The following is a 25797-nucleotide window of genomic DNA, read 5'->3' as shown; positions in this document are numbered from 1 at the left end:
CCCGAGGTTGTGTCCACTGGGAGACTGGTCCTCCCCGTCACGGGACTGTCACGTCAGCAGCCCCACAGGAAGGGGAACTGCCCCTCTGCAGGAGCCTGGCTCTCATTCCCATGACAGACCCGGTGTCTTCCTGAGACGCCCCTTCCAGGTGAGGGTGACCCAGGCATGTCTTTCCTTCTCATAGCCTCCCCGTTGGGTCTCCTTCATCCTCAGCCGGTCCATCAGCAGGTCCTTGTGGGGTCCTCACCATGGACAGGGGTCACCCAGGCCCTGGCGATGCTTCAGGGAGGTTGCAGGTTCCTGCTGCACCGCAGAGCTCAGATCAGCAGAGACACACGTTTAACATCTGCCTACAGCTCCGTGGAGGTCAGTGTGGCAGTGAGCACAGAGGAGAAGTTCGGGGCAATAAGGAAGGAAACATGCCTGCTCCCCTGGCCCCAGAGTGTGGGTTTGCTTTCTGTCTCAGCCCCCTTCAGGGACTTCTCCCTTTTTCTTGAAACAGCGTCCACCCCACCTTCCTGGGAACAAGCCCCTGAGTCGTTCCTGCCTGCTCGGTGGCCCTTGATCCTTGGACATTGTCTCCTTACTGTATGCTCCTGTCTTCACTTTTATGGGACAGAGAGTGGGTCAGTGCTCTGACTTGGGGGACGAAGCTGATTTAATTTAAGTGTTCCTCGTCATCCTCCCCCGTGTGCCTTGAGCCCTGAAGTTATGTCTCTGAGCCTCAGTTTCCTCGCCTGCAGCATGTTGTTTGAACCCCACTCTTCAGACAGGTTGTGGGCTCAGTGGTGCCAGTACATGGGTGGGACCCAATAGTGGTTAATTTCTAACCAGTATGAGAGGGTGAAGGTGTCAGACCCCACAGTCAGGATGGATGACTGATGTGCCCACTCACGACCCCCGTCTGCTCTGACACTGAGAAATGCTACTTATGGTGGGGTTTTGTTGTGTATTTATTTTTGGCTGCATTGGGTCTTCGTTGCTGCGCGCGGGCTTTTTCTGGTTGTGGCAAGTGGGGGCTACTCTTCGTTGCAGTGCATGGGCTTCTCATTGCGGTGGCTTCTCTTGTTGCAGAGCACGGGCTCTGGGTGTGCGGGCTTCAGTAGTTGTGGCTCATGGGCTCTAGAGCTCAGGCGCAGTAGTTGTGGTGCACGGGCTTAGTTGCTCCACGGCATGTGGGATCTTCCTAGACCAGGGCTCGAACCCGTGTCCCCTGCATTGGCAGGCGGATTCTTAACCACTGCTCCACCAGGACATTCCCGCTGCTTATGTTTTTTATGAAATACATAGGCATGGTCTATTATAGGAGAAGAGAAATGACAGTTTCTTAAATGGAGAAGGGACCACAACAAAAAAAAGAGGTGAAAGCTTAGTGACTACCAGTGCCTGAGTCCAGCAAGTGGTCATTAGAATAGAGGTTTGCACCTCTGTGTGGAAGGACAAGGACCTCATGTCCTCACAGGCAGGGAGGGGTCAGGGCTTCAGGTCAAGGTTGGAATCGGTGTTGCCCCTCCACCTCGTTTGTGGCCAGGCACTGGGATATCTCTGCCCACTGACCCACCCCCGAGGTCAGCACTGAGCTGTGTCCTCTGTGCGGTTGTAAAACAGCTTCAATTCATTATAATTGTACATGGATATCTGTCCCACCTGTGAGTGTGAGGCTCACGTGGGGTCATCTCTGCCAGGTACATGCCTAGTCAGATGCTGAGTTTGAGAGAGCGGATGCTGTGGGGCAGGGCAGCCACAAGAAGTCACCCATTTCATCTCTGAATGTCAGGACAGACCTGGGACAAACTCTCTATAGAAAATCACGTGTCTGGGAGCTGAGCATTAGGAATGAACATAAGAGATAAATCCTAATACTGAGAAAAAGTGCTAAGAAGACTATCTGCAGAGCTGGTAACTTGTATTATCCTATCCAAGGAGATAGAATACTAGGAATATATGAAACAATTTAAGCATGTTTACACATCTGAAAAATTGAAGAAGGAAAATAAATTCTGGAAACAGCAAAAGGGATTATACTGCAGAAGTATATAGGATTTTAGCAATGAATTAGGCAAACACCTTACAGGTAAAAAATAATACTTTCATTAATACACTCAAGATATTCTTTCCATCAAGGAGAAGATACACCTGAAGAGCCAATTATGAACTTGGAATACAATATTGAGGAGTTTGTTTAGGATGCAGTACGGAGAGACTGGAATTAGAAAGTTGAGGTAGATGAGGAGTAGAAAGAACAGGGCCCATGGATATCGTGAATTTCAGAATGAAATCAGTGAGGACAATGTCTGCGACAGTATGAAAGGCCAATTGTTGGTCTTTTACAGAGATGTAGCAAGAACTTACAATTGCTAGGGTGCATGTGTCTATACATGAAATGTGTCTTGCTATTTTGCAGCAAAGGGAAGGAAATTGAAGGGAGAAAACGCCAAAAGATATGGGGAAAATACAGTCAAGGAATTAATTGTCAGTGAGGCATTCTATACTCACCGAAATTATCATTAAGGGGCAAAGGTGAAGGGGTCAGCAGGGGAGAAATGCATACATGTGAGAGACCTGGGCGTGTCCGACCTGCTTGGACTCACATCTCCTATGTTAAACCTTCATGTCGGGCTCAGCGTGTCTCCCACAACTGGTTATGCCTGTTTTCTATTTACCTCTAATGTGAATGTACTGGGATTTGGGCATCACAATTCCACTGAAACCGTGGCATAAGATTGAGGTGGAAATTATTATGACCTACAGAATAGAAGGACCTCAGGGTCATCTGCGAGGTGCCACAGTTGGCTCATTCTTGTGAAAGTTGATGCTGTTCCCAACTGTGTATCCAGTGCATTCAAACGGGCATCTTGAAGTTGGGCATGAAGGGAGTCTTTACCAAAGCAACAGGTAATGTACACAAATCAGAACAGTGAGAAAAAGGGATGTTTTCATAGAGCTGGTTTGCCAGCACACCACCTGGCTGTCGCTTCAAACACCTTGCGCCCATTCATAAATTTATTTATTTATTTATTTTTGGCTGCGTTGGGTCTTCATTGCTGCGCACAGGCTTTCTCTATTTGTGGCAAGTGGGGGCTACTCTTTCTTGCAGTGCGTGGGCTTCTCATTGCGGTGGTTTCTCTTGTTGCGGAGCACGGGCTGCAGGTGCATGGGCTTCAGTAGCTGTGGCACACAGGCTCAGTAGTTGTGGCTCACAGGCTCTAGAGCACAGGCTCAGTAGTTGTGGCACACCGGCTTAGTTGCTCCATGGCATGTGGGATCTTCCTGGATCAGGGCTTGAACCCCTGTCCCCTGCATTGGCAGGTGGATTCTTAACCACTGCGCCACCAGGGAAGTCCACCTTGTGCTCATTCAAATTGATGGTATTTTGGCAGAAACTCTTCCGTGTATCATTTTAGAGGGGAATAAGCCTTGAGGGGGTCCAGAGAGGGTTTTCGGAAATGGTTTTGGATTTATGTGTTTTAAACTAGACCTGAATTTCACCCATTTACTCAGTTGCTTAAAACATTCTGGTTCTAGGCTGAAGGGATCGAGGTCAATAACACACACCAGTGAGTGTGGAAATTACAAATAAAGCAAAATATATTACAAGAAAGTGGCAGAGCATGAAGGTGACTTCAGGTGTGGACCCAAACCTGCGATGTGGATGTAGCCTCAAATCACAGGAGTAAAAAAAGAAGGGGAGTAGTCAAGAATAATCAATAATGGTAAGGAGGGAAATTATCACACTTTAATTACGGAAGAGTCTCTACAGCAAGAACCCAGGCATTTCCTGCATGCCAGCATTGATACCCCGTGAAATTCTCTGCAGACAGTTCCCTCAATTCATACTGCAGATTTGCCTCCCAAACCTCCTAGTCATACAAGGATCGAACTCACCGAATGGTGGGTTTGTTCCCTCTGTTTACCTCCTGGCTGCATCTTGGGCTCCTCCGTGGCCGTGTTGAGCCTGAAAGAGCAGAATCCTGAGGCCCAGCAGGACTGAGCCGGCCATGCCCATCCGGATGAGGTTCTCCACTGTGTAGTCTTGCGGGTGTGAGGCTAGGAACTGTGGAAAAAGAGGTCACAGAGGTCAGAGCAGACCCAAATCACCCCAGGATCCCTACATGTCCACTCAGGTCACCTGCATTCCATTAACAGGTTGTGACCCTCGGAGCCCAACCCAAAATTGAGAATTTCTGCTACTCATCACTGTTGGCGTCTGACTTATTTTGTGATGGACTGAGAATGTCAGTTACCCCTGAGAACAAAAAAGACAGGGTATGGGTGAGGAGATGCAGAAATGCTTAAGTAATCTCTTTGATCTTGAATGAGTCTCTGGAACTAAACATGCCAGTCCCGGTACCTGGAGGTGAGCATCTCCAGTGTCTCATTTGCATCTAATCAGGAGGCAAAGATGAACACGTGGGCTTTCAATTTGTCCTGAAAGGATGTGGACCTGAAGTGTCAGTGTTGCCCTTATGGCCTCAGTTTCCCAAGATGTCACTCCATAGCCGTCCCCAGACTGGTCACCATCAGCCCAGACCTCCTCTTCTCCCCTCAGGTGATGGGGGTGGTGGTTGTGGAGCTGCAGCAGGAGGTGTGGGGACAGGTCACTCACCTTGACCTGGCCCCATAGGCCCTGACACAGCCCTGGGCTTCTATGTGGCAAGAACACATACAACAACTACAACATAAAGGGGTAAGAATAAAGAGACCTATAGATTTGTAAGGGTTCTACATTTCCGTTGAAGAGGTAAAATACTAACTCTGTCTTTACTGTGTAAAGTTAGGTATGTACCTGATAATCTCTAGAACAGCCCCTTCAACAGCAGTCAAAGACTTACAGTTACAGCGCCAATAGCGAAATTAAAATGGTATGCTAAAAATGTTTTTAAATCCCAGGAAAGGGTAAATAGAAGAACAAGAAAGAGAGGGGACAAAACTTGAAAAACATAAAATGACAAACCTAAATAACAGTGTTATCAGTAATAATATTATATGTAAATGGGCGAAACACAGCAATTAAAAGAGCTTGTAAGATTGGTTTAAGAAAAAAACCACCACCTACACTATGAAGTCCATAAGAAACTCACTTCTTTTTTTTTTAGATAAATTTATTTCTTTATTTATTTTTGGCTGTGTTGGGTCTTCATCACTGTGCACAGGCTGTCTGTAGTTGCGGTGAGCGGGGGCTACTCTCTGTTGCGGTGCGCCGGCTTCTTATTGTGGTGCGTGGGCCTCTTATTGCAGTGGCTTCTCTTGTTGTGGAGCATGGGCTGTAGGTGCGCTGGCTTTAGTAGTTGTGGCGTGAGGGCTCAATAGTTGTGGCGCACGGGCCTTGTTGCACGTGGGATCCTCCCAGACCAGGGATCGAACCCGTGTTCCCTCCATTGGCAGGAGGATTCCCAGCCACTGCACCACCAGGGAAGTCCCAGAAACTCACTTCTAATATAACATGTAAATAGGTTAAAAGTCAAAGAGTGAACAATATGAATGAACCTTGGAAACATTATTCAGAGTGAACTAAGGCTGACACAGAATGTCGCATTTTGTATGATTTCACCGACACGAACAGCCTAGAGTAGCCAGACTCCCTAAGGCAGGAATTTGAATGGAGATGACCAGTGCCTGGATCTCAGGGGGCATGGGGAGTTCTTGCTTAATGGGTACAGAGCTTCTGTTTGGGATTATGAAAATGTTCTGGAAGACGGACAGTGGTCATGATTGCCGAACATGGTAAATGTACTTAAGGCCACTAACTTCGCACTTTAATAATGTTTAAGTGGTGGTGAATATCATGGTGTGTATATTCTACCACAGTAAAAAAGTAGAAGGATGAAAAATGTACTATGCAAACACTAATCAAAAGAAAATTCAAGTGGTTGTATTGTTTCCTTGTCCCACAAATTACCACAAACTTGATGGATTAAAACAGCCCAAATATATTATCTTACGGCTCTTGGAAGTCAGCAGTATACAATCAGGTCACTGGTATAAAGTCAGGGAACAGGGAGACATTCATTTACTTCATCTCCATCCAGAACCGGAAGTCTCGAAGGCAGTTGAATTCTATATATTGACCTTGTATGCAGCGATGCAGGAAAACTTTTAAATTAGAGTAGAAGATCTTTACATTATTTTGGATTTTCTGCGAACACAGCTGTGCAGTCTCTTAGTAATACAATATTATTCTCATCCACTTCAGAGCTTCTCGCCTTGTTTTGTTTCACTTACTTGGTTGGTGCCTCCAGGGCCCTGGTGAATACAAGTGGTCATTCGGAACATACTTGTATCGTTGCCAGTCGTAGACGAAAGGACCTCAGGTTCTCACGTGTACAAATGATGTCTAGTGTTGTTAAACATGCCCTCATCAACGAAAGGGAATTCCCGTCTATTTCTGATGCGTTTTTATTTTCACCAGGAATTGTTGGTATATTTTATCAAAGGCTTTGTCTGCATCTATTAAGGTGATTATTTTTTATTTGTTCTATTAAGGTATTGCATTATGTGATAGATTTTTAAAATTTTAAGTTACTCTATCCTTCGAAAAGAAACCCCACAGTATGGTCATGAAGTAATGTCCTTTTAATGTATCACTACATCTCATTTGTGTACACTTTATTTAGGGATTTCCATCTAAGCTCATGTGAGAGATCTTCCTGTGACTTCCCCATGTATAATTCCCTTGTCAGGTTTTGGTGTAAATATTTTCCTGATCTGATGTGTTGAGGTATGTTTCTTCTTTTTCTGTTCTCGGGAAATGTTTGTGCAATTTGGGGGTGTGTGTGAGCGTGTGTGTGTCTTTCACGAGTACATAAGTGCTCGGAAGAAATCACCAGTGAAGCCGCCTGAACTGCACACTTACACGTCGGACAGTGATGACCGTCACAGCATTTGTCCGCATCCCATCACACAGTCGCCATTTCTTTTTTTGGTGAGAACATTTGAGATCTGCTCTCTTCAAAACATTCAAGAATGGAATACAGTGTGATTAGCTGTAACCACCATGCTGTATATTAGATCCCCAGAACTTATTCATCTTATAACTGGAAGCTTGTGCCCTTTGACCAATATCTTCCTATTTCCCCCTCGCTCCAACCCCAGGAACCAGCATTCTATTTCTTTCATTTTGACTTTGTTAGATTCTATATAGTTCAGTCGTGGGTAAGTTTTGATTACAGTCAATGTATAAGGTGATAGATTTTCCATTTATTCTTATATCCATTTAGTAAATTGTACACGTGAAGATTTCCATCCCATCTACATTTTCTGTATGTTGGCGTCAAATTTCTCATAATGTTCTGTTACTATCTTTATAATGTCTGTAGGATTTGTAGTGCTGCCTGCAATCCCTTTCATGCTATTAGAAGTGTGTGCCTTCTCTCTTTTTCCCTCGGCTGTGGTGGTAGGATTCATGAATGTTTTCAAGAATGAGTTTATTTTTTGCCTTAATTGATTTTCTCTACTTTTTGGTTGTCTTCATTATTAGCTACCCTTGTCATTATTATTCCCACCTTCTACCTTCATTTGAAATAATTTGCTATTTTTTCCTGAAGTCTTGGTATGATATGTTAGGTCATCGATTTTTTTGAAGCCATTTCTAATATATTCATTCATGATTTTTAATTTTCTCATTTCATATGTTTGATGTGTGTTATTTGCATTATCATTCATTGAAAACATTTTCCCACTTCTGTTTTGTTTTTTTGTTTGTTTTTTTTTTTCGATTTTGGTTTTCAACTCACACATTGATTTTTGAGCAGTCTGTTGCATTATTTCCCAAATGTAAGGATATTAGTTATCTTTGAGGGTAGAATCAGGTGACTGCCAAAGGGCCCCAGGGGCTCCTGGTGGTCTGTGTTGGGAGTCCAGGCTGTCTGATGGTTGTTAGGCGGTGTCCACTGCGGGCAGGCAGCTCCTGTGCCTTCCGGGGTCCGTGCAGTCTTCCTCCCTGGAGCGTGGGGTCTGGGTCCTTCCTGGGCTAGCGGACGGCGAGAGCAGCATACACGCTGGGCTCTTCTGGGGGCTCCCCTGACTGGGGGGCAGGGGTTGCAGTCTCCCGTCTGAAGGTCGAGTGGTTCAGCTGGGCATAGGTCACATCCTGGGGGGCTTCAGATGCGGCGGCCTGCAGTGGGGGAGAGGGAGGGAGGGTGTGTGGTTGGGGTGGGGGAAGCCTGGGGTCCCGGACAGAATGGGACCCACCTGACTGTCCCTCTGCTCGTCCTCTTCCGCTTGTCTGTCCTTCGTGTCCAGCAATCTCCCCAACAGGGAGGAAGGAGAGGTGGCCACCCCCCGCCTTAGTCTTGATCTTGAGTGGTTCACCTGGGCGTACGTCCCCTCCTGGTGGTCTGCATCCTGCCTGTTCTGCTGGAGGGAGAGAGTAGGACAGAAAGGGGACTTCCTGGATCCACTGTGATCTCCTTCCGTCAGCTTTCCACTGTGTTGGCAGAGTGATGTTTTAAAACCTTAGGTCAGGTCACTTTCCTGATGGAAGCTCTGGGGACCTCCTGACACCTTGGAGCCTCTGGATTCTTTCTACGGTTCTGATTTCAGTATTAACACGTTATCTCCCTTGCACATTTGGCTCCAGCTGCACGGCCATCTTCCTGCAAAAGCACGTCCCTGCCTCAGGACCTTTGCACTTGCTGCCCCCCCACCATGCACTCTGTCACCTTCTCTTGCTTTACGTTCCTTATCGGGACCTTGCATTCTAGGACGCTACCTGCTTCTTTACATATAGTCTTCTCACCCACCAGGTGAGCTCCCTGCTGCACCTGCAGCACCTACAGGGAGCCAGGGGGATGCGCTCTCCTTGTGCACCACTTTTGGGTGAATGAAGGAAGGGAGCCTGGGGACTTTCAGGTGATTCACTTATTCACAAATCCTCTTGAGATGTGGGGCTTCTCTGCAACGCCAGAAGGTCAGACAGAGGACGGGGAGCCAGGAAAGGGGACCCCGAAGGAGGGGCCATGAGGTCACAAGGAAGCAGGAGGGGTAGAGTCACAGCAGGATGACCCAGGAAGCCCGGAAGGAGAGGTCAGTGTGGGACGCTGCTGGAGCTTGGATGTGAGGACAGAGACGTGTCCATTGGACTGAGTTTGGCAACAAGAAGGTCTCTGGTGGCCTGGACAGGAGCAGGGGTCTCACCGGATGGTCCAGCTGCACCCCGTCCTCAGGCTGTGTGTCCTTCACGGCAGCATCTGCTGGGGCAGAACAGGGTGTGTATCGCTTGGTGGGATCCCCTGAGATCCCTCAGGGCTGGAGCCCCTGCAGTGCATCCAGAAGGGGCCACTGAGACCCAGGGGTGAGGGGAAGTGTGGGGTTTCAGTCCGCACCCCATGAGCCCACCCCTTCCCAGCCTTCCCCTCCCCCACACAGGTGCCTCCAGAACCCTGTGTCCCCCACCCCATCCTCTTCTGCTCACAGAGGGCCTGGTCCTGGGCGGCGGCGGCTGGGCAGGAGCTGGGGAGGAGGCGGGCGTGTTAGGGGGAGAATGAGGGGGAGCTGCGGGCGGGGCGGGCCTGGGGGTCTTCGGGGCGGGAGTTACCTGCTCTGCAGGCCTGTGTCCTTGGGCTCTGGGTCTGCAGCCCCTGCGGGAGGGTGGAAATCAGTCTCGCCCTGGGCTGGGGCAGATGACAGAGGCTCGGCCCTGGGACTCTTATGACCCCCGCCCCTCACACGGGATTCAGGAGGAAAGAAGGAGACCTGAACTCATACTTGCGTACGTGTTTCAACACTTCATGAGATTGAAAAGGAGGAAAATACCTTAAATTATACATGTCAGCTGACAGTACGTGTTTTCTTTCTAGATGGTTGAGTTTCAGACTCTGGACAATCTTTTTCTAAGCTGACCTTGCCCATCTCTTAGGTTTCCCTTCGGCTGGTGCCCTAAGGCCACCACCTCCAGGGGTCTGGGTCACCCTGTTCCCTACTCACCCGACTTCCTCCGTCTGCTCTGACCCCAGTGTCGGACGAGGAGGACGAGGGGCAGCAGGACGAAGGCCACCGAGACCCCGATCAGGACGTTCAGGTACCATTTGAGACCTGGGGCACCAGTGACGTCATGCATGAGCCCAAGATGCCATTTAATTGAGCGCCTACTGTGTGCAGGCTCGTGCTGGGGTCTGTGCATTCATCTCCTCTAACCCACCCCACCCATTTTACAGATGAGGAAACTGAGGCACAGAGAGGGAATTCACCAACCCCAGGTGACCCAGTCTGGAGGTGGCAGAGCTGGGATTGGAACCCAGGGCTGTGGGCTCCCTGAGCTGTCCTCCTGGCGCGCCCCGCCCAAGGTGGACACCAGCTTTGTGCTCTGGGGGCTTCTCATCTGCAGGGGGGCCTGTCCGAGGGTCTCATCTGGAGCCGAGGGTCCTTCCTTGTTACCTTCCCCTCCCCCACCGCAGCAGGGACTGGGGGAGGGGCCGGCTGTGTGCGGTGGACTCTTCATCTTTCCCTCCCCCTCCCCGTACAATGCCACCACCACTGCGGCACTGGGGACAGGCCCCCATACAGTCACATCCTCAGGGGCCTCCCTGTGAGGCCTCCTCTCCTGGGAGGTCAGAGCCAGAAGTCAGAACTGAAGGAAATCTAAGCTCCGGGCCACGATTCTCTGCCTTTACACTTGGAGAAACTGAGGCCCAGGCAGGGGAAGGGGGCCCAAGTCAGCGTCTCCAGAGGTACGTGAACTAAGGCCATAACTGAGCCCTGCCCCCCTGGGCCCAACACCATGTCCCACAGACCCTCACTCACCCGTCTGCGGGCCTGGCTCCGTGGGGGGAAGGGCCCCAACTTCAGAGCCTCCTGGGGGTCAGGACAGGAGGTTAGGGTTGGGGGCTGCTTCTCCCCACGTCAGCCCACTGCTCCTCCCCCAGGATGGGCCCCGAGGGGTCATTCCCTCTCCATGACCCCCACACTTCATCCACCAGCCTCAGAGCTCCTGGTGCCTGTGGTCACTCCAGCATCTCTACCTGACTCCCAGCCCCCCTGGGACACAAGCTGTGCTGAGATTGGGTCAGGATTTAGAGCAGCTGAGGAGCTCAAGGGACAGGCCTGGGGCCAGGTATCCACATTGGGCAGAGGCCCCAGTGGCTCACCAGCTCTTGAAATGGGCCCTGTGTGTGGGTGGTGGTGTCCCCAGAGGATCCTGGGAAAATGCCTGTAGTTGGGTGAGGGGCTGCGGCTTCCCTGGGATCCCCCCTCTGCTCACACTCTGGTGCTGTCTCTGCTCTGGGGCTGCCCTTGGCTTTCCCCCTCCTCCTGTCTGAGAAGTCTGGTGACCGGACGTGAGAAGCAGCAGGGACGGGAGGGCCTGGTTTCCCTCCGTCCCTCTGCAGGCTGGACCCCCTCCGCATCACCCTCTCTTGACTCTCCTTTGGAGCCCCCCTCACTCCTATCCTAGAAAGGGGGTCACCTTCAGAGCTGACAACAGGGACACAGAGGGGACAGGGCTGGGGCCCCTCACCTGAGACCGTGAGCTCCAGGGGGGCACTGGCGTGTGACAGCAGGTAGGGGTTACTGCTGAGTGAGCTGTAGCACCTGTAGGTCCCATTGTGGGCTGAGGTCACGGGACTCATGGAGAATTCGGCCTGGAAATGCCCACCTCAGTACTTTGATCTAAGACGCAGTGGGGGCCGGGCTGCCCCCTCCTTGGACAGAAGGAAAGTTTCCTTTGTGCTCCTTGACTGACACAGAAGGGTCACGTTCTCTCCTGAGGCCACCACGGGGCCCGGCTGCACCGAGAGGGAGGGTGTGTCAGGGAACGACCCTAGAGAGAGGAAGGGGGGTGAGGGGCTACCCGCCCCCTGGTTCCGAACTGCGGAGCTGCGACTCAGCAGGGCCTCCCTGAGGCCCCTCATCTCGGTCTGTCTCTGTTTTCTCCGAGTCTCTCCCTCTCCCTGCCCACCCCCATCTCTCTCTGTCTCCCTCCCTGGGGACCCCTCACGCCTGGTCCCAGCATCCCTGTGCAGAGTCTGGGTCCCTGACTGACCCGCTGGCTCCTCACCTGCCACCAGGATGTCCAGGGGGTCACTGGGGGCCAACCACTCGGAGGAGAGGTTGTGTCCACCATAGCATCTGTACCGGCCCGCGTGGGTGTTGGTCACCGGGCCCAGGGGGAAGTCAGCCTGAGAGAGCCCAGCCTGGAGCTGCCAGCCAGGGCGCTGGGGGAGGGCCTGTCTCCCCTCCTGGGACAGAGCGAATCTGTCATAGCCGACGTCAGAGCGACACTGGAGGGTCAGGCTCTGTCCAGAGGCCACGACAGGGCCCTGCGGGGTCAGGAGGGAGGGCTTCCCAGACACACCTGGGGGAAGACCAGCCCTGGGCTGTAGGGGCTGGTTCCTCCCATGAAGCCCCTTCTCCCATCCTGGTCCCCAGTCCTCACTGTCGCTCACACTCTGTGTCTCTGTCCTGTGCGCCCCACTCCCCCCTCACCCCACCCTCTCATCTGGGACAATCCTGGGAGAAAAGCATCTAATAATCTGTCTCGTGCCTCAAGAAGTACGTGAGGCCAGGGTGGGACCTCCTCACCTGGGACCAGGAGCTCCAGGGGGTCACTGGGGGCCGACCACACCTGCGGGGTGTCCCTGTAAAAGCCGTGGCATCTGAACATCCACCTGTGGCTGGGGGTCACGCGACCTGCGGGGAGCAGGGCCTGGGTCTGCCCACGGGGGCCTCGCTGTGCATCCAGGGTCCAGGAGGACTTGGGTTCTCCTTCCTTAGTCAGAATGAACCTGTCCAGTCGCTGCCATGAGCCACACTGGAGGGTCACGGTCCCTCCCGAGGTGACCACAGAGCTCGGCAGGGCTGAGAGGGTGGGTTTGCTGTGGGCCCCTAGGAAAGAAGGAGGGAGCTTGTCAAATGGGGCTCACACCCCCCTTTCCTCCTCCAGGGCTGGGCTGTGAGAGGGACACACGCCTGAGAGCAGACCCCCTTCCTGAGGGCAGAGCCTGAGGCTGGGACCCCTGAGTGTCCTCTCACCTGTCACCACCAGCTCCAGGGGGCCACTGCACTCTGACCTGCCAGCGAGGCTGAGGTAGTAACAGTGATATCTCCCTGCATAGTCCTGTGTCATGTGTGGGATGGAGAAGTTGCCCTTGTTCCCGGGCGCCAGTGGGGGCTGTCTGTCCCAGGAAGGTGAGCTTCCCTCTTTATGCAAACGGATCACCCGGACCTCCAGGGTCCCCTGACACCAGATGGTCACGGGGCTCCCCCAGGGGATCACAGAGCCTGGCTCAGCCCAGATGGTGGGTTTGGGGAGAGTGCCTGGAAGGACATCAGAGGCTGGGTCACAAGACATCCTCACCCCCAGGTCCCCAGCTCTCAGCCCCCAACCTCCCGGACTCCCCCTCCTTCAGCTCAGAACTGCTGATCCCCACCCCATTGCCTGGGGGTGGCCCCTTGTCCCCATGAGTAGGAGGGAGGTGGGACACCTGGGGACAGACTCACCTGCCTGCACCTGGGTCCTCGGGCTTACACTCAGCCCTGGAAGAGAGACCCCTGTGAGAGGTTCGCCCTGAATCCTGAGCAGCGCCTCTCCTACCCGTGAGCCTCCTGAGTCCTGGGGTCTCCTGACAGAGCAGCCTGGCTGTGGGGAGGGGTCCATCCCTGGCTGGGGCTTCCCCTCCCCCTCCTCCATCTCACCGAGGCAGAGCAGGGCCGTGAGGCTGGGGGTCATGGCGTCTCGTCCCTGTGGTCCAGGCGGTGCAGATGGAGGAGATCACGGTGCCCTCAGGACGGAGACCCGAGGTTGTGTCCACTGGGAGCCTAGTCCTCCCCTTCACGGGACTGTCACGTCAGCAGCCCCACAGGAAGGGGAACTGCCCCTCCCCAGGAGGCTGGCTCTCATTCCCATGACAGACCCGGTGTCTTCCTGAGACGCCCCTTCCAGGTGAGGGTGACCCGAGCACGTCTTTCCCTCTCAGAGCCTCCCCGTTTTATCTCCTTCGTCCTTAGCCGGTCCATCGGCAGGTCCCTGTGGGGTCCTCACCATGGACAGGGATCACCCAGGCCCTGGCGATGCTTCAGGGAGGTTGCAGGTTCCTGCTGCACCGCAGAGCTCAGATCAGCAGAGACACACGTGTAACATCTGCCTACAGCTCCGTGGAGGTCAGTGTGGCAATGAGCACAGAGGAGAAGTTCAGGGCAATAAGGAAGGAAACATGCCTGCTCCCCTGGCCCCAGAGTGTGGGTTTGCTTTCTGTCTCAGCCCCCTTCAGGGACTTCTCCCTTTATCTTGAAACAGCGTCCACCGCACCTTCCTGGGAACAAGCCCCTGAGTCGTTCCTGCCTGCTCGGTGGCCCTTGATCCTTGGACAGGGCTCTCCTCCCCGTCCTGTCGTCCTGCCTGGAAGCTGAGGGGACCTTGATTTGAGGTAGAGGTCTCCCTTTGAAGGAAAACATCTCTATTTAACTCTGTCCCCACTGCTCTTGTAACCGTGAGGGCAGTGCCCTTTCTGAGCCTGAGTTTCCTCCTCTGCATGTTGTCGCGAGCCCCACTCCTCAGCGTGGCTGTGAGCTCAATGGTGTCAGGTTCATTGCAGGATCACCACTGTTAATTTCCAGAGCAGGTGACAGCAGTAGTGGGTGGGACATGAGAGGATCCTGGGCTCAGACTCCACGGCAGAGTGGGTGGTTGTGGTGCCCACCTAAGAGCCCTCCTCTGCTCCTAACACTGAGAAATGCTATTTTGAGTATTTCTGAAACACGTACCCACAGAAACGTGCAGAAAAAGAGAAAGAAAGTTCCCCAAATGGAGAGGGAACCAGACCAAAGAAGAGGGAACTAGGCTGAGTGGCCCCCGCTGACCGGGATCATCAAGGGGGTCATAGGGAGGAGGTTCCCACCTGTGTGGACAGAGAGAGGGACCCAGGTCCTCACAGGCAGGGAGGGGTCAGGGCTCCAGGTGGAGGTTGAAGCTGCGGCCCCACTTCCCTGCCTTTCTGGACGGGCACTGGGATAGCTCTGCTCACTGCCCCAAGCCCGTGGTCAGCATTGAGCCACCTCCCCTGTGTGGCGTGAAACAGACTCAGTCCACGACTGTCAGCGCTGGGCGTCCACCCTCGTGAGAGTGTGAGGGTCCCATTGGACCATCCCTGAGGCCACAGCTGTGAGCAGATGCTAAGTCTGAGACGGTGGGCAGCACAGGGCAGAGCAGTTGCAGCAGTCGCCCCTGGTCAGCCTGACTCCCAGGACAGCCCGGGAGACGCCTTCTAGGAGAGACCGGGGGTGTGAGGGCAGAGCCTTTAACAGGAATGGACATCACAGTGACCCTAGTAATGATGACAGTGCTACGGACAGCCGTCTGCTGACGCATGGGGGTGTCCTAGGCAAGGAAACAGAATCAGTAGGAAACCAATAAAGAGGTGAAAAAAATGTAGAACATACTTGATGTGAATATCTTGATTGTATCACAACACAATTAGTGGCTTTGCTGAAATAAAAATATGCAGAAAAAGAATCAGTAGGAGAATATGACAGTCGATTTAAATTAAGCGTGTTTAAGTATCTGAAAAATAAAGGGAGGCAACCATATGGATTATTTTATAGAAGAAAGGACAGTTTTAAGAGTTAGAAAAGGTAGAGATGACAAATCCAGTAGGATGAACACATTAAAAAATGTCACCCCATCAAGGACAAGACAGCTGAGGGACCAGTTATGGAATTGAAAACAATATCGAGGAAATGTTCCACAATGAAGCTTAGACCAGAAATGGAAATTCAAGATACTTGGGGAATAGAATGAGGAGGGCCCACGTCATATCTATTGTAAGTGTCAGAAGGAAAGGTCGTGACGTATAACAACGGCCAAAGAAATGAAGAATTGAACATTTTTCAGAGATGAGGAGAGGCCAGCTAAGTGCTAGGACGCCTGTATTTAAAAGTGACATCTGGGGTTCACGATGGCGGAGCAGAAGGACGTGCTCTCACTCTCTGTTGCAAGAGCACCGGAATCACAACTAACTGCTGAACAGTCATCGACAGGAAGACACTGGAACTCACCAAAAAAGATACCTCACGTGCAAAGACAAAGGAGAAGCCGCAATGAGACGGTAGGAGGGGCGCTATCACAATAAAATCAAATCCCATAACTGCTGGGTGGGTGACTCACAAACTGGAGAACACTCATACTGCATAAGTCCACCCACTGGAGTGAAGGTTCTGAACCCCATGTCAGGCTTCCCAACCTGGGGGTCCAGCAACGAGAGGAGGAATTTGTAGAGAATCAGACTTTGAAGGCTAGTGGGATTTGATTGCAGAACTTCAGCAGGACTGGGGGAAAGAGACTCCACTCTTGGAGGGCACACACAAAGTAGTGTGCACATCAGGACCCAGGGGAAGGAGCAGTGACCGCATAGGAGACTGAACCAGACCTACCTGCTAGTGTTGGAGGGTCTCCTGCAGAGGAAGGGGGTGGCTGTGGCTCACTGTGAGGACAAGGACACTGGCAGCAGAAGTTCTGGGAAGTACTCCTTGGCGTGAGCCCTCCCAGAGTCTGCCATTAGCCCCACCCAAGAGCCCAGGGAAGGCTCCAGTGTTGGGTCGCCTCAGGCCAAACAACCAACAGGGAGGGAACTCAGCCCCACCCATCAGCAGACAAGCAGATGAAAGTTTTACTGAGCTCTGCCCACCAGAGCAACACCCAGCTCTACCCACCACCAGTCCCTCCCATTAGGAAACTTGCACAAGCCTCTTAGATAGCCTCATCCACCACCAGAGGGCAGACAGCAGAAGCAAGAAGAACTACAGTCCTGCAGCCTGTGGAACAAAAACCACATTCACAGAAAGATAGACAAGATGAAAAGGCAGAGGGCTACGTAGCAGGTGAAGGAGCAAGATAAAACCCCAGAAAAACAACTAAATGATGTGTAGATAGGCAACCTTCCAGAAAAAGAATTCAGAATAATGATAGTGAAGATGATCCAGGACCTCAGAAAAAGAGTGGAGGCAAAGGTCGAGAAGATGCAAGAAAGGTTTAACAATGACCTAGAAGAATTAAAGAACAAACAAACAGAGGTGAACAATACAATAACTGAAATGAAAATTACACTAGAAGGAATCAATAGCAGAATAACTGAGGCAGAAGAACGGATAAGTGACCTGGAAGACAGAATGGTGGAATTCACTGCTGTGGAAGAGAATAAAGAAAAAAGAATGAAAAGAAATGAAGACAGCCTAAGAGACCTCTGGGACAGCATTAAGCGCAATAACATTTGCATTGTAAGGGTCCCGAAAAAAGAAGAGAGAGAGAGAAAGGATCTGAGAAAATATTTGAAGAGATTGTAGTTGAAAACTTCCCTAACATAGGAAAGGAAATAGCCACCCACGTCCAGGAAGCACAGAGAGTCCCAGGTAGGATAAACCCAAGGAGAAAAACGCCAAGACACGTAGTAATCAAATTGACAAAAATTAAAGATGAAGAAAAAATATTGAAAGCAACAAGGGAAAAACAACATACAAGGGAATTCCCATAAGGTTAACAGCTGATTTCTCAGCAGAAACTCTACAAGCCAGAAGGGAGTGGCATGACATATTTAAAATGATGAAAGGGAAGAACCTACAACCAAGATTACTCTACCCAGCAAGGATCTCATTCAGAGTCGACGGAGAAATCAAAACCTTTACAGACAAGCAAACGCTAAGAGAATTCAGCACCACAAAACCAGCTCTACAACAAATGCTACAGGAACTTCTCTAAGTGAGAAACACTACAGAAGAACAGGACCTACAAAAACAAACCCAAAGCAATTAAGAAAATGGGAATAGGAACATATGTATCGATAATTACCTTAAACATGAATGGATTAAATGCTCCAACCAAAAGACACAGGCTTGCTGAATGGATACAAAAACAAGACCCATATATAGGCTGTCTACAAGAGACCCAATTCAGACCTAGGGACACATACAGACTGAAAGTGAGGGGATGGAAAAAGATATTCCATGCAAATGGAAATCAAAAGAAAGCTGGAGTAGCAATACTCATATCAGATAAAATAGAGTTTAAAATAAAGAATGTTACAAGAGAAAAGGAAGGACATAATGATCAAGGGATCAATCCAAGAAGAAGATACAACAATTATAAATATATATGCACCCAACATAGGAGCACCTCAATACATAAGGCAACTATCAGCTATAAAAGAGGAAATTGACAGTAACACAATAATAGTGGGGGACTTTAACACCTCACTTACACCAATGGACAGATCATCCAAACAGAAAATTAATAAGGAAACACAAGCTTTAGATGACACAATAGACCAGAGAGATTTAATTGATATTTATAGGACATTCCACCCCAAAACAGCAGATTACACTTTCTTTTCAAGTGTGCACGGTACACTATCCAGGGTAGATCACATCTTAGGTCACAAATCAAGCCTCAGTAAATTTAAAAAAATTGAAATCGTATGAAGCATGTTTTCTGACCACAACGCTATGAGATTAGAAATCAGTTACAGGGGAAAAAAATGTAAAAACCACAAACACATGGAGGCTAAACAGTATGTTACTAAATAACCAAGAGATCATGGAAGAAATAAAAGAGGAAATCAAAAAAAATACCTAGAGACAAATGACAACGAAAACACGATGACCCAAAACCTATGGGATGCAGCAAAAGCAGTTCTAAGAAGGAAGTTTATAGCAATACAAGCCTACCTCAAGAAACAAGAAACATCTCAAATAAACAATCTAACCTTACACCTAAAGGAACTAGAGAAAGAAGAAAAAACAAAGCCCAAAGTTAGCAGAAGGAAAGAAATCATAATGATCAGAGCAGAAATAAAGGAAATAGAAACAAAGAAAATAATAGCAAAGATCAATAAAACTAAAAGCTGGTTCTTTGAGAAGATAAACAAAATTGATAAACCAGTAGCCAGACTCATCAAGAAAAAGAGGAAGAGGACTCAGATCAGTAAAATTAGAAATAAAAAGGAGAAGTTACAAAAGACACTGCAGAAATACAATGCATCCTAAGAGACTACTACAAGCAACTCTATAAAATGAACAACCTGGAAGAAATGGACAAATTAAATATGGACAAATTAAATGGACAAATTAATATGGACAAATTAAATGGACAAATTAATAAAATGAACAACCTGGAAGAAATGGACAAATTCTTAGAAAGGTATAACCTTCCAAGAGTGAACCAGGAAGAAATAGAAAATATGAACAGACCAATGACAAGTAATGAAATTGAAACTCTGATGAAAATTTTCCAACAAACAAAAGTCCAGGACCAGATGGCTTCACAGGTGAATTCTATCAAACATTTACAGAAGAGCTAACACCCATCCTTCTCAAACTTTTCCAAAAAATTGCAGAGAAAGGAACACCCCCAAACTCATTGTATGAGGCCATCATCACCCTGATACAAAAACCAGACAAAGATATTACAAAAAAAGAAAATTACAGACCAATTTCACTGATGAATATAGATGCAAAAATCTTCAACAAAATACTAGCAAACAGAATCCAACAACACATTAAAAGGATCATACACCATGATCAAGTGGGGTTTATCCCGGGGATGCAAGGATTCTTCAATATATGCAAATCAATGTGATACACCATATTAACAAATTGAAGAATAAAAACCATATGATCATCTCAATAAATTCAGAAAAAGCTTTTGACAAAATTCATCACCCATTTATGATAAAAACTCTCCAGAAAGTGGGCATAGAGGGAACCTACCTCAACATAATATAGGCCATATATGACAAACCCACAGCAAACATCATTCTCAATGGTGAAAAACAAAGTATTTCCTCTAAGATCAGGAACGAGACAAGGTTGTCCACTCTTGCTGCTTTTATTCAACATAGTTTTGGAAGGCCTAGCCACGGCAATCAGAGAAGAAAAAGAAATAAAAGGAATACAAATTGGAAAAGAAGAAGTAAAACTGTCACTGTTTGCAGATGACATGAGAGAATACATACATAGAGAATCCTAAAGATGCCACCAGGAAACCACTTAGAGCTAATCAACGAATTTGGTAAAGTTGCAGGATACAAAATTAATGGACAGAAATCTCTTGCATTCCTATAAACTAATGATGAAACATCTGAAAGAGAAATTAAGGAAACACTCCCGTTTACCATTGCAACAAAAAGAATAAAATACCTAGGAATAAACATACCTAGGGAGACAAAAGACCTGTATGCAGAAAACTGTAAGACACTGATGAAAGAAATTAAAGATGATACCAACAGATGGAGAGATATACCATGTTCTTGGATTGGAAGAATCAATATTGTGAAAATGACTATACTACCCAAAGCAATCTACAGATTCAGTGCAATCTCTATCAAATTACCAATGGCTATTTTTACAGAACTGGAACAAAACTTAAAATTTTTATGGAACCACAAAGGACCCCAGATAGCCAAAGCAGTCTTGAGGGTAAAAAATGGAGCTGGAGGAATCAGACTCCCTGACTTCAGACTATACTACAAAGCTACAGTAATCAAGACAGTATGGCACTGGAAGAATAACAGAAATATAGGTCAATGGAACAGGATAGAAAGCCCAGAGATAAACCCACACACCTATGGTCAACTAATCTATGACAAAGGAGACCAGGATATACAATGGAGAAAAGACAGTCTCTTCCATAAGTGGTGCTGGGAAAATTGGACAGCTACATGTAAAAGAATGAAATTAGAACACTCCCTAACACCATACACAAAAATAAACTCAAAATGTATTAGAGACCTAAATGTAAGACCAGACACTATAAAACTCTCAGAGGAAAACATAGGAAGAATACTCTTTGACATAAACCACAGCAAGATCTTTTTTGATCCACCTCCTAGAGTAATGGAAATAAAAACGAAAATAAACAAATGGGACCTAATGAAACTTCAAAGCTTTCGCACAGCAAAGGAAACTACAAAAATGATGAAAAGACAACCCTCAGAATGGGAGAAAATATTTGCAAACGAATCCACAGACAAAGGATTATCTCCAAAATATATAAACAGCTGATGCAGCTCAATATGAAAAAAACAACCCAATCCAAAAATAGGCAGAAGACCTAAATAGACATTTCTCCAAAGAAGACATACACATGGCCAAGAAGCACATGAAAAGCTGCTCAACAGCACTAATTACTAGAGAAATGCAAATCAAAACCAAAGTGAGTTGCATCACCTCCCACCAGTTAGAACGGGCATCATCAGAAAGTCAACAAACAACAAATGCTGGAGAGGGTGTGGAGAAAAGGGAACGTTCTTGCACTGTTGGTGGGAATGTAAATTGATACAGCCACTATGGAGAACAGTATGGAGATTCCTTAAAAAACTAAAAATAGAACTACCATATGACCCAGCAATCCCAATACTGGGCATATACCCAGAGAAAACCATAATTCAAAAAGACACATGCACCCCAATGTTCATTGCAGCACTATTTACAATAGCCAGGTCATGGAAGCAACCTAAATGCCCATCAACAGACGAATGGATAAAGAAGATGTGGTACATATATACAATGGAATATTACTCAGGCATAAAAAGAAATGAAATTGGGTCATTTGTAGAGATGTGGATGGATCCAGAGACTGTCATACAGAGTGAAGTAAGTCAGAAAGAGAAAAACAAATATCGTATATTAACACATCTATGTGGAACTTAGAAAAACGGTACAGATGAACCGGTTTGCAGGGCAGAAATTAAGACACAGATGTAGAGAACAAACCTATGGACACCAAGGGGGGAAAGTGGCGGGTGGTGGTGGCGGTGGTGGTGTGATGAATTGGGAGATTGGGATTGACATATATATACTAATATGTATTAAATGGATAACTAATAAGAACCTGCTGTATAAAAAAATAAAATAAAATTCAAAAAAAGAAAAACAGCCCAAATATATTATCTTACGGCTCTTGGAATTCAGCAGTATACAGTCAGGTTACTGGTATAAAGTCAGGGAACAGGGAGACATTCATTTACTTCATCTCCATCCAGAACTGGAAGTCTCGAAGGCAGTTGAATTCTATATATTGACCTTGTATGCAGCGATGCAGGAAAACTTTTAAATTAGAGTAGAAGATCTTTACATTATTTTGGATTTTCTGCGAACACAGCTGTGCAGTCTCTTAGTAATACAATATTATTCTCATCCACTTCAGAGCTTCTCGCCTTGTTTTGTTTCACTTACTTGGTTGGTGCCTCCAGGGCCCTGGTGAATACAAGTGGTCATACGGAACATACTTGGATCATTGCCAGTCGTAGACGAAAGGACCTCAGGTTCTCACGTGTACAGATGACGTCTAGTGTTGTTAAACATGCCCTCATCAACGAAAGGGAATTCCCGTCTATTTCTGATGCGTTTTTATTTTCACCAGGAATTGTTGGTATATTTTATCAAAGGCTTTGTCTGCATCTATTAAGGTGATTATTTTTTATTTGTTCTATTAAGGTATTGCATTATGTGATAGATTTTTAAAATTTTAAGTTACTCTATCCTTCGAAAAGAAACCCCACAGTATGGTCATGAAGTAATGTCCTTTTAATGTATCACTACATCTCATTTGTGTACACTTTATTTAGGGATTTCCATCTAAGCTCATGTGAGAGATCTTCCTGTGACTTCCCCATGTATAATTCCCTTGTCAGGTTTTGGTGTAAATATTTTCCTGATCTGATGTGTTGAGGTATGTTTCTTCTTTTTCTGTTCTCGGGAAATGTTTGTGCAGTTTTGGGGTGTGTGTGTGCATGTGCGTGTGTCTTTCACGAGTACATAAGTGCTCGGAAGAAATCACCAGTGAAGCCGCCTGAACTGCACACTTACACTTCGGACAATGATGACCGTCAGAGCATTTGTCCGCATCCCATCACACAGTCGCCATTTCTTTTTTTGGTGAGAACATTTGAGATCTGCTCTCTTCAAAACACTCAAGAGGGGCTTCCCTGGTAGCGCAGTAGTTGAGAGTCTGCCTGCCGATGCAGGGGACACGGGTTCGTGCCCCGGTCCGGGAAGATCCCACATGCCGCGGAGCGGCTGGGCCCATGAGCCATGGCCGCAGAGCCTGCGCGTCCGGAGCCTGTGCTCTGCAACGGGAGAGGCCACAACAGTGAGAGGCCCGCGTACCGAAGGAAAAAAAAAACACTCAAGAATGGGATACAGTGTGATTAGCTGTAACCACCATGCTGTATATTAGATCCCCAGAACTTATTCATCTTATAACTGGAAGCTTGTGCCCTTTGACCAATATCTTCCCATTTCCCCCTCGCTCCAACCCCGGGAACCAGCATTCTACTATTTCTTTCATTTTGACTTTGTTAGATTCTATATAGTTCAGTCGTGGGTAAGTTTTGATTAGAGTCAATGTATAAGGTGATAGATTTTCCATTTATTCTTATATCCATTTAGTAAATTGTACACGTGAAGATTTCCATCCCATCTACATTTTCTGTATGTTGGCGTCAAATTTCTCATAATGTTCTGTTACTATCTTTATAACGTCTGTAGGATTTGTAGTGCTGCCTGCAATCCCTTTCATGCTATTAGAAGTGTGTGCCTTCTCTCTTTTTCCCTCGGCTGTGGTGCCTAGGATTCATGAATGTTTGCAAGAATGAGTTTATTTTTTGCCTTAATTGATTTTCTCCACTTTTTGGTTGTCTTCATTATTAGCTACCCTTGTCATTATTATTCCCACCTTCTACCTTCATTTGAAATAATTTGCTATTTTTTCCTGAAGTCTTGGTATGATATGTTAGGTCATCGATTTTTTTGAAGCCTTTTCTAATATATTCATTCATGATTCTTAATTTTCTCATTTCATATGTTTAATGTGTATTATTTACATTATCATTCATTGAAAACATTTTCCCACTTCTGTTTTGTTTTTTTGTTTGTTTGCTTGTTTTCGTTTTGATTTTGGTTTTCAACTCACACGTTGATTTTTGAGCAGTCTGTTGCATTATTTCCCAAATGTAAGGATATTAGTTATCTTTGAGGGTAGAATCAGGTGACTGCCAAAGGGCCCCAGGGGCTCCTGGTGGTCTGTGTTGGGAGTCCAGGCTGTCTGATGGTCGTTAGGCGGTGTCCACTGCGGGCAGGCAGCTCCTGTGCCTTCCGGGGTCCGTGCAGTCTTCCTCCCTGGAGCGTGGGGTCTGGGTCCTTCCTGGGCTAGCGGACGGCGAGAGCAGCATACACGCTGGGCTCTTCTGGGGGCTCCCCTGACTGGGGGGCAGGAGTTGCAGTCTCCCGTCTGAAGGTCGAGTGGTTCAGCTGGGCATAGATCACATCCTGGGGGGCTTCAGATGCGGCGGCCTGCAGTGGGGGAGAGGGAGGGAGGGTGTGTGGTTGGGGTGGGGGAAGCCTGGGGGCCCGGACAGAATGGGACCCACCTGACCGTCCCTCTGCCCGTCCCATTCCGCTTGTCTGTCCTTCGTGTCCAGCAATCTCCCCGACAGGGAGGAAGGAGAGGTGGCCACCCCCCGCCTTAGTCTTGATCTTGAGTGGTTCACCTGGGCATACGTCCCCTCCTGGTGGTCTGCATCCTGCCTGTTCTGCTGGAGGGAGAGAGTAGGACAGAAAGGAGACTTCCTGGATCCACTGTGATCTCCTTCCGTCAGCTTTCCACTGTGTTGGCAGAGTGATGCTTTAAAACCTTAGGTCAGGTCACTTTCCTGATGGAAACTCCGGGGACCTCCTAACACCTTGGAGCCTCTGGATTCTTTCTACGGTTCTGATTTCAGTATTAACACGTTATCTCCCTTGCACATTTGGCTCCAGCCGCACGGCCATCTTCCTGCAAAAGCACGTCCCTGCCTCAGGACCTTTGCACTTGCTGCCCCCCCACCATGCACTCTGTCACCTTCTCTTGCTTTACGTTCCTTATCGGGACCTTGCATTCTAGGACGCTACCTGCTTCTTTACATATAGTCTTCTCACCCACCAGGTGAGCTCCCTGCTGCACCTGCAGCACCTACAGGGAGCCGGGGGGATGTGCTCTCCTTGTGCACCGCTTTTGGGTGAATGAAGGAAGGGGGACCTGGGGACTTTCGGGTGATTCACTTATTCACAAATCCTCTTGAGACGTGGGGCTTCTCTGCAACGCCAGAAGGTCAGACAGAGGACGGGGAGCCAGGAAAGGGGACCCCGAAGGAGGGGCCATGAGGTCACAAGGAAGCAGGAGGGGTGGAGTCACAGCAGGACGACACAGGAAGCCCAGAAGGAGAGGTCAGTGTGGGACGCTGCTGGAGCTGGGATGTGAGGACAGAGACGTGTCCATTGGACTGAGTTTGGCAACAAGAAGGTCTCTGGTGGCCTGGACAGGAGCAGGGGTCTCACCGGATGGTCCAGCTGCACCCCGTCCTCAGGCTGTGTGTCCTTCACGGCAGCATCTGCTGGGGCAGAACAGGGTGTGTATCGCTTGGTGGGATCCCCTGAGATCCCTCAGGGCTGGAGCCCCCGCAGTGCATCCAGGAGGGGCCACTGAGACCCAGGGGTGAGGGGAAGTGTGGGGTTTCAGTCCGCACCCCATGAGCCCACCCCTTCCCAGCCTTCCCCTCCCCCACACAGGTGCCTCCAGAACCCTGTGTCCCCCACCCCATCCTCTTCTGCTCACAGAGGGCCTGGTCCTGGGCAGCGGCGGCTGGGCAGGAGCTGGGGAGGAGGCGGGCGTGTTAGGGGGAGAATGAGGGGGAGCTGCGGGCGGGGCGGGCCTGGGGGTCTTCGGGGCGGGAGTTACCTGCTCTGCAGGCCTGTGTCCTTGGGCTCTGGGTCTGCAGCCCCTGCGGGAGGGTGGAAATCAGCCTCGCCCTGGGCTGGGGCAGATGACAGAGGCTCGGC

General features: G+C 48.8%; 1 protein-coding gene across 1 annotated transcript; it reads right to left on the bottom strand.

The window, feature by feature from the left end:
- Window positions 1-7731: 7731 nt before the first annotated feature.
- Window positions 7732-13663, bottom strand: LOC309977418 (leukocyte immunoglobulin-like receptor subfamily B member 3; the record flags this gene model as incomplete). The annotated part of the gene is given in 14 exon segments (XM_082863518.1): window positions 7732-8113; window positions 8191-8355; window positions 9136-9188; window positions 9413-9450; window positions 9536-9578; window positions 9925-10032; window positions 10741-10791; window positions 11453-11591; window positions 11595-11755; window positions 11993-12289; window positions 12517-12819; window positions 12967-13251; window positions 13435-13470; window positions 13630-13663. Coding segments are annotated over 14 exon segments (1857 nt in total). The 3' UTR covers window positions 7732-7969.
- Window positions 13664-25797: the final 12134 nt, after the last annotated feature.

Source organism: Leucopleurus acutus (genome assembly GCF_964270905.1).
Source record: "Leucopleurus acutus genome assembly, chromosome: 20".
NCBI lineage: Eukaryota > Metazoa > Chordata > Mammalia > Artiodactyla > Delphinidae > Leucopleurus > Leucopleurus acutus.
The sequence above is the reverse complement of the archived record's forward strand: the minus strand, read 5'-3'. Positions and strand labels throughout refer to the sequence as shown.